This window comes from Agelaius phoeniceus, chromosome 8, assembly GCF_051311805.1.
Source record: "Agelaius phoeniceus isolate bAgePho1 chromosome 8, bAgePho1.hap1, whole genome shotgun sequence".
In the NCBI taxonomy this organism is placed as follows: Eukaryota; Metazoa; Chordata; class Aves; order Passeriformes; family Icteridae; genus Agelaius; species Agelaius phoeniceus.
This window is the reverse complement of record NC_135272.1, coordinates 36,822,314-36,831,405: the sequence shown is the minus strand read 5'-3', so window position 1 is coordinate 36,831,405 and position 9,092 is coordinate 36,822,314. Positions and strand designations below refer to the sequence as shown.

Below are 9,092 nucleotides of genomic sequence, written 5' to 3'. Positions count from 1 at the left end.
TGGTGCCACCTGAGGCCATTTTGTCCTGTCCCTGGTTCTGGCTCTGGCTCTGTGACACATCTCTGGTGAGACACATCCATCCCCAGCTCCCAGGGAATGGGAAGAGAAAAGGACCTGGAATTCCAGCTGCACCCCCAGGAGAGCAGGCTGAGCTGGGAAAAAGCAGCAGGGCTGGTTTATTATTTTATTTCTCTGCATCACAGTCTCTGTGAACAACGGTGACCTCGGGTCAGAAGTTTCCTGGCAGTGGCAGGGGCTCTGTGGGACCCTCGTCCCCCCACCCTGGGAAGGGCTGGATCTGCTCCCACTGCTCATCCCTGGGATTGATGCCCTGGGTGGGTTTAGGGCTGGTGGAAATCCCCTGAAATCCCAGCTCCATGGCCTCGGTGGGAAATGATGTCCTTGGGGACAAGGCCAGCTGTCACTCAGGGGCTCTGGGTGACATCTGTGGTTAATGGTGGCAGCACGGGGGGGACGGATCCGTGTTCATCCCGTGCATCCCTGTCCCAGGAAGGTGCAGACCCCGAGCTGGGGTCCCTCCCCTTCCACCCCGCACACACCAGGAGCTGCTGGGAGCCCCTGGAAGTGACCTGGGGACCACCAGGGAGGGGGAGCAGCCCCAGCAGCTCCGCTCCGGAGCAGCCGCATCCCTGCTCCACCCTCCCAGGCCGAAGGAACCCGCGCCAATCCAGCTCTGGATGTGAGGGTGGTGCAGCAGAGCCACGGGGAATCCTCATCCCCGAGGAACGGAGGACACCGAGCCCGCCAATGTCCCCGGCTGGGATTCCCCCCCTAGACACAGAGGGAAAGCAGAAGGGTCCGGGTGGGTTTTCCCGGCTGCTGCTGCGGGGAGGGAGCGGGGAGAGGCGGCTGCTCCAGCTCCAGGCTGCCTGGATCCCGAGGAAGCTGCCTGGCAGAACTGGGTCAGGAAGGGACGGGAATGAGGAGAGCAGGGGCTGGGGGGGGGAGCACGGACAGAGCCCCGGGCACCCACCCTGGCACCCCCTGCCCTGGCCCAGCCTCACCTGCAGCCCCGGCACTGCTGCTCTCTCCCGGCCCTGTGCTTTCCCCCAGCAGTGCCAGAGCTTTTCCAGCCCCATCATTCATCCCTTTCCCGTCCCTTTCCCAGCCCTGCACATCCCTGGGAGCCGCGGGCAGGACACGGCTGCCACAGCCCAGGGATGTGGGAAGGATGAGTTGGGGTGAAGGGGGGATGGTTTAAATTGAAAGAGTAGAGATTTAGATGGGATGTTGGGAATTAGGAATTGTTCCCTGGCAGGGTGGGCAGGCCCTGGCATAGAATTCCCAGAGCATCTGTGGCTGCCCCTGGATCCCTGGCAGTGCCCAAGGCCAGGCTGGACACTGGGGCTGGAGCAGCCTGGGACAATGGGAGGTGTCCCTGCCATGGCAGGGGTGGCACTGGGTGGGATTCAAGGTCCTTCCAACCCAAACCAGTTCTGGGATTCTCCTAACTGAGAAAGACAAATCACTACTGGCCCTTCAAGGAGTTTCTACCAGGGAATTTTCACCAAGGAGTTTCAGAGGTTCAAACCCCGGGGAAATTCCCCCAGGATCCACGGGCTGGAGCCCCTTCTGCTGGGACAGCAGGGCTGTGACACGAGGTGGCCCGGCCCCAGGGAGTGCTGGCTGGGAATGCAGGATGAGATCCACGCTCGTTTTCCCGTGACTTCCCTCGGAGGCAGCGGAGCCCCAGGGGACAGGGCCGGTGTCACCCGCGGCGAGGGCGGCAGCGCGGCCCCGCTCTCCTGCCCTGGCACCGGATGTTTTTTACTGGAAAGTCGCTTGTTTTGGGTCAGGCCGGGACATGAAAGCTCCCGCGGGCCGGGCCAGCGCTTCCTGTCTGCGCTGCCTTCCTGTCGCCTGCGCTGCCACGGCCACAAAGGAAGGACGAGGTCCCGGCGTGCCAGGGACGGTGCCCGTGCCCCCGGGAACGCGGCCGTGCCCGTCCTGAGGAACGGCTCCACCAGGGCCAGGGGAATGCAGGCTCTGGGGCTGGGGATGGGAGGGCCTGGGTTTGGAACATGGGGATTCTGGGGTTGGGACATGGAAGGGTTCCGGGTTTAGGGCATGGAAGGTTCTGGGTTTAGGACATTGGAGGTTGTGGGTTTCAGCCACAGGAGGATTTTGCATTTTGGCAACAGAAAGGTTCCGAGTTTTGGCTGTAGGAAGGTTCTGGGATTGAGCCATGGGAGGTCCTGGGTTTAGGACATGGGAGGTTCTGGGTTTCAGCCATTGGAGGGAGGGTTTGGGGTTTTGGCTCCAGGAGGGTTCTGGGTCTCAGCTATGAAAGATTCTGGGGTATGGCCACAGGAGGGTCCTGAGCTTTGGCCAAAGGAAAAGGATTTCAGCTGTGGGAGGCTCTGAATTTCAGCTGGGAAACATCTTGGATTTTGGGTGTGGGAGGTTTTGAATTTTGGCCAAAGGAAGGTTCTGGATTTTAGCCCCAGGAGGGTTCTGGGTTTGGAGGGTGCCATTTTCTGTCCCCCGAGCAGTGGTGACACAGCCCACGCTGTCGTGTTGACAAAAGCCCCCCCGAGAGCCGCAGGCTGGGTCATGCTTTCATTTATTCACTTCATATAAAAATCTCTTAAGAATGCGTCTGAACACAATATAGAATACTATAACATACATAGTGTGAAACTTTGGGGAACAATAAAATAACCACCTGGAACAATGCAGTGTTCAACAGACAAACAAACCCATTGATCATGCACAACTGTGCTATTGTCATGAACTAATTAGTCACGAGTTGGACCAAAAAGCTTGAAACATATTTTACAAACTGAGATTGACACCGCTCACGATGCCGGACAAGCTTTGTCAGAGGAAGTTTCACAGCACAATTATTACATCAGTTCACATTTTTGTTTTGTCATAGAGATTCACATTGGGTTGTTCAGAAATTGGAACATTGTGACATTGAAAAGCCGGCCCGGGCGCGGGGAGTTCTTTGTTCGGTTCCCCCTCTCCGCGTTCCTGGCAAATTCCCAAATTCGCTGCCCTGGGATGCGGTGTCCCCTCCCCACGGGCGGCTGCCACCCGAATGCCCTTCCTGGGTTGTGTCTGTCTCTTCAGCTATGTTCAGGTTCTTGGACTTTATGCAATACAAAAGGTTACAAGAAAAAAAGGCAACTCTTATTCCGAGTTTTCTACCCCATTAACATCGCCGCCGACAGGCGATGCTAATTCATATAAATTAATAACTTACAAAACATTACAGTATGTACAGTAGGTAATAAATACACTGTTATAAACAGTAATGGAGGTGGTAGAGCTCGAGGCAGTGCAGGAGGAGGAGGAGGATGGTGGACCTAAACCTAGAGAACGTGGACGAGAGGCCAGAGAAACACAAATATCTGAGCGTGCAAATTCCAGGGAGCTGCCAGGGGGAAGGCATGTCACACACTGCCTTGCCACGCTTACTCAGGGATGGACTGAGCTGTACCAGGGAAAAAAACCTGCCCTCTGTCCTGCTCACCACAAACCCAAACCCCGGGGAGGAAAAAAATTCCCGCTGTTCCCAGCAAGGGAACGGTGCCCGACGGCACCGAGCGACTCCCAAGGGGTCACCGGGGGGATTAAGAACATACTGAAGGTGCAGTAATGCAAAGCAGAGGGTTTCCCCTTCTGTTTAGTCTGTCAAAGTGATTAACTGCAATAAAGTGACAGGTATTGCCCACGAAAAAAAAGGAAGACTGCTTCTGGTAACAGGAAGAATCCAAAAAGTAGCCGTCAATTCCGAAACACCTTGTGTCGCTTTTGAACTACCAAGCTCCGTGTGTTGAATTAAGAGACTCTTGAAAAGACATGAAAGTGTTTACAAAGAAGGCACACAGGTCTGCAGACAGGTGGACAGGTTGGATATGAGTTATTGATCAGTAGTTTCTATCAGTCTAACTGGTATAAACTCCAAAACTAACAGTATAAAATCTCTCAGTTGTGTGTCAGCGCCGCCTCGGCCCGACCCAAGCCAGCTCCAGGACAACGCGGTGCTCTCGGCTGACGAGGCTCAAACCACAACGCAAATCACCCGTGCATTTCCTGAGCAATCACTCCCTACCCCATCTGTAACCCTGACTCCAATCTCAAGTAGCTGGAGGATCTGCCAGCCCCGTGGCAGAGGCTCGGCCCCGGCTGCGGAGGCTGTCGGAGACCGCTCGCAAGCTCCGCAAGTGTTTAAAAGCCACTCCCGCGGGGCCGGGCCATTATGTGTCCACAGGAGATGTGTCTTCTGTCACAATCTCGATGGTGGCCTCCCTCTGGGGCTCCTCCCCCCCGGGCTGGGCCACGCAGAGCGTCTCTGTATTGCTGAAGTAGCCGAGGCTCTCGCCGTCCTTCTCGGGCCCGTCCGAGTCCTCCTCCTCCAGCGTCAGTTCAAACTGGAACTTCTCCATCAGGCCCTGGCAGTCCTGGCCCCGCTCCTCCAGGGGAGGGGATGGGCTCTGAGGTATCATGCTCTGGTACCAGTTCCTGTTGTCCTCCAGAGTGTCCAGGATGTCCTGGGCGTCGGGCTGCACCAGGTCAGCCCACGTCTCCCAGAGAGGATGGACGATGTAGTCGATGAATCCCACCTGGAAAACAAAGGGACACACACACTTAGGGCAAGGGAATAACCTGCAAAAGGTGGATGTCTGAAAAGTTCATATTATATTGGTTTTACAAGCAAAACACCAGGAGCAAGTCCCCAAAGCAGCACAGCCTAAGGATCACATTATCACATCCAGTTACCTGATACCCAGAGCTGCACCCGCACAGTGTTGGGTTGGGCTGATGTTTGTCCAAAACCAAACCTTGGAGGAAGCTTCACTAAAAGCAGGAGCCAGCAGGAAATTCAGGGGACAGAGCCCTGGGCTGATCCCCCAGTGTGGGCAGCAGCAAAGGAGAGGGGGAATCCTGCTCCTCTGCCCTGCTCAGGTGAGGCCCCACCTGCAGAGCTGCCCCAGCCCTGGGGCCAACATCAGCAGCACCTGGAGCTGCTGGAGAGAGCCCAGAGGAATCCATGGAGCTGCTGCAGGGCTGGAGCCCCTCTGGAGCCAGGCTGGGACACCTGGGGGTGCTCCCCTGGAGAGGAGAAGGATCCAGGGAGAGCTCAGAGCCCCTGGCAGGGCCTGGAGGGGCTCCAGGAGAGCTGCAGAGGGACTGGGGACAAGGCCTGGAGGAATGGCTAGATGGATGCTGGGAAGGAATTGTTCCCTGTGAGTGTGTGAAAGCCCTGGAATAGAATTCCCAGATTTGCTGTGCCTGCCCCTGGATCCCTGGCAGTGCCCAAGGCCAGGTTTGGAGCAGCCTGGGACAGTGGAAGTTGTCCCTGCCATGGAGCTGGAACTGGATGGGGCTCTCAGCCCTGAGTCTGCTCCTCTCAGACAGAATTCCCAGGTGACTGGGGACAAGGGGACAAGGCTGGTGCATTTATGGCCCTATCCCAAGATTCCCACACGACTGACAGCTGGCAATACTCCAGTGCTCCCAAGGGGAGCAGCCTTTATGGTCTGAAGTTCCAACTTTGGGTGCATTTTCCTGCGGGGAGCAGTTTGTGCCTATCCCAAACCTTCCACGATCCTGCACTTTCAACATTCCCATTTTCCTCCTCCCCAAGCAACCCCACGAGAGATTTCCTCCTCGGGAGGAGTGCAGCCAGCGGGGCTGCTCATCCTGGGAATGCTCCCGTGGGGTGACGTTGCAGGGCTGGAAAGAGTGAGGGATGCTCAGCCCTTCCGCTGAGCTCAGCCCTGCCGCGCTCCTCTGACTCAGGGAGGAACCGCGTCCAGGATGGAGCCGGCGGAACGGCCAGAAAAGGGATTGGAATTCTTCCCTCTTGGCAGAGCCCGTCCCGCCCCACGGCTTTGTGTGGAGCAGGGAAAAGGCTCTCCCAGGAGCCGGGCTCCAGGAGCAGATGTTTGCTTTGGAAATGGCCCCCGGCTGCCTCAGACACAACAGGATGTCAATAGCACCGTGAGCATCCAATTGGAACGGGCTGGGGAGGCAGCTCCAGCAGAAAGGTGATGAAAAGTTCCTGTTGCACTGGGAAAAAAAGGGTTTGGGATGGTTGGAAGCCAAAATGTCCCAGGGCTCCACGGCGCCGATGGGTAAAAATCAGCACTTGTTAATCATCATTCCTTTAAAATCGTCGTTTCTTTAAAATCATCATTTCTTTAAAATCGTTTCTTTAAAATCGTTGTTTCTTTAAAATTGTTGTTTCTTTAAAATCATTGTTTCTTTAAAATCATTGTTTCAGGTCTCCTCTAAAAACATCCCAAATAATGGAATAATTGGCCACGTGGCTCTGTGCTGATCCTAAAATATTGAAAGGGCATCTCAAGCTTTGAAATATTTGCATATTATTTTCTAATCTACTCCTTGTTTCCCTCCAGCACGGACACATTGCTTCCCTTTCTGCTTTGCCATTCCATGTTGGCCATCTTGTATAATTCCTGTCTTTTCTGCACAGCAAAAATGTCATTTGGAAACCTCCAGCACGAACACGCCACCTCCCTTTCTCCTTTGCCATTTCATGATGGACATTTTGTGCAATTCCTGTCTTTTTTTGCACGGCACAAATGGCATTTTGAGGCCTCTGGGAAGTGCAGATGTGAAGCAAGGAATGAACTGGAGCTCACATGTGGAGCACATGGGCAAGCCTGGCTGAAGGATTCATTTCTTGTTAGGTTAAGAAACCCAACAGATTTTTCCAACAAAATCACCACGCGGTTGAGTGAATAATTTTGAAAGCACTTGGCCGAGCCCAAGAGGACATTTGGAAATAATTATCATCAATTTTGTTACTTATTCAAGCTGAAAAACCTCAGTGATGACTTGCTGGAGTCATTCAAAAACAACAACCAAGACAGCATTATATAAAGGTTGGAATCTGTTTGGACAAACATAAATTCCTGGTTTCATTCCAGATTATCCAGGCGAAATTTTATGGCCTGTGCTACACAGGTCAGAACAAAATCTGACCTTGAAACCATTTTATGAATCAGAACTAGGGATGAGCCAGTTCATCCCCCCCACAAAAAAAAGAGGCAAATCCAGCTCCTTTTAAGTTTTGCAGGGATATAAATGAATATTTCTGGGATTCACCCTGCACAGGGCAGCTCCAGAAGCCTCTAACTGAACTGGACAGGAGCAGTGCAGAATTGTCCTGGATAACGAGAGACAGCCAGAGTTTTGCAGGGTGCTGAGGGGGATCTCAGGTGGGAGAAGCTCCCAGTCCTGCAGATCAGTGGGGTGAGCAGGGTGTGAGGGCAGGACGGGCTGGTGAGGGTGGGCAGAGCAGAACTGCCCTCTCCAGCCTGAGGAACAAAAGGACTCAACTCCCTCTGGAAACTGGGACACGAGCAGGGGACAAGGAGATGCCCAGGGGGATGGTGAGGAGCTGGAAGAGCCTCCCCAGCCTGTGAGAGCCCCAGGCAGAGCTGGATGTCAGGGTGGATCAGAAGGCACGCTCTGAACCGCTGGCTCCTCTCCCAGTTGTGCTGCAGGAGCAGCTGAGCTCTGTCTGTGCTTTGAAATGCCAAGCTCAGGCAGGGAAAGCTGCAGCTCAGGGCCAATTACCTGGGATTTTTCCACGGAGGCCGTGTGTTTGTCACACATGGGGCTGATTTCCATGCCTCTCTCCCTCTCCTTGTCTCCCTGCTGGAAGAACTCCTCCATGATCCTGTCTGTCCACTGCCGGTAGAGCTCCAGGGACTTGGTGGGATTACTCAGGTCTGCACAATGCACCATGTTCCGGAGAACCTGCAATTACAGCCACCAGGAAACTCATAGCATCAGCTGCAAAAACAGGAGGGTTTCGGGCTGGATCTGCAGAGCATTGCACCAGAAGAGTCTCTGATTATGAAACAGACCATAAAAACATCAGAAACATTGCATGGCAGCACGTGAAAGAGCTGGAGCTGCTGGAGAGAGCCCAGAGGAATCCATGGAGCTGCTGCAGGGCTGGAGCCCCTCTGGAGCCAGGCTGGGACACCTGGGGGTGCTCACCTGGAGAGGAGAAGGATCCAGGGAGAGCTCAGAGCCCCTGGCAGGGCCTGGAGGGGCTCCAGGAGAGCTGCAGAGGGACTGGGGACAGGGGATGGAGGGACAGGAGCCAGGGAATGGCTCCCAGTGCCAGAGGGCAGGGATGGATGGGATATTGGGAACTGGGAATTGTTCCCTGGCTGGGTGGGCAGGCCCTGGCACAGGTGCCCAGAGCAGCTGTGGCTGCCCCTGGATCCATGGAATGTCCAAGGCCAGGCTGGACATTGGGGCTGGGAGCACCTGGGACAGTGGAAGGTGTTGGGTGGGATGGAATGAATTTAAAGTCACTCCCAACCCAAACCAGTCTGGAATTCTGTGATTGCCTCTCCATGGATGAGCTGAGCTGCCCCAGCCCCAAAGCCAGACGTGCTCTCTGGTGCTCACACAGCCCAGGCCTCACACCTGGAGCAGCTGTGCAAGTGTCAATGACATCACACAGGTTTGTTTGGGGATCCAGCTGCTTCCCACCATTCAAAATCCACTTCCATGCTCTGAGGGAAAGAGGTGAAATGCTCCCACTTTATGGAATGAGTAATATCCCTTCCACACACGCACAGAACAGGCCTAAGTGGCCACAAGGATTCAGGCAGCACCAGTGCTTGAAATAAAAAAATTTACAGAGTTTTCCCAGGAGCCTGCTCTTAAGGAGTTGGTCATCAAAGTGAGAGCAGAGCAGGATGTATCTTGTCCTGCTCACTGCACAACCCTGTTCCAGCACTTTCTGGTCACTTCTGCAAACCAAGGATTAAATTATTGAGGGAACAGACTGTACAGCAGTAACTCCAGCTCACTCTGAGGTGCTTCAGATGTGAAGTTCTGAATGAAATTCTTGCAGTGTTGTAAAAGGAGAAACAAATGGGAGAAAGCAGCTAGGAAATTTAGGAGCCCTCAAAACTTGACCAAACAAGAATGTGCCATGTTTGTAGTTCCAAGTGTTAAAAAACCCTAATTCTGGGTTAAACACCTAAAAAATAACACCTAAAAAATATGGGACCACCTTGTGCTTCTATTTAGAAGGAAATGACTGCTGAGAATTCAGCTTCTCTATA

General features: G+C 54.2%; 1 protein-coding gene across 5 annotated transcripts in view; it reads right to left on the bottom strand.

Moving 5' to 3' along the window:
- Positions 1-2,567: 2,567 nt before the first annotated feature.
- PDE4B (phosphodiesterase 4B) overlaps positions 2,568-9,092 on the bottom strand; it is a 178,325-nt gene continuing 171,800 nt past the window's right edge. For all 5 annotated transcript variants that reach the window (XM_077182639.1, XM_054638165.2, XM_077182640.1 and 2 more), the window contains 2 exons: positions 7,579-7,761; positions 2,568-4,592 (listed from right to left, as the gene is read on the bottom strand). In XM_077182639.1, coding sequence (XP_077038754.1) covers positions 4,227-4,592; positions 7,579-7,761 — 549 coding nt within the window. In that variant the 3' untranslated portion in view covers positions 2,568-4,226. The remainder of the gene's footprint in view (positions 4,593-7,578; positions 7,762-9,092) is intronic.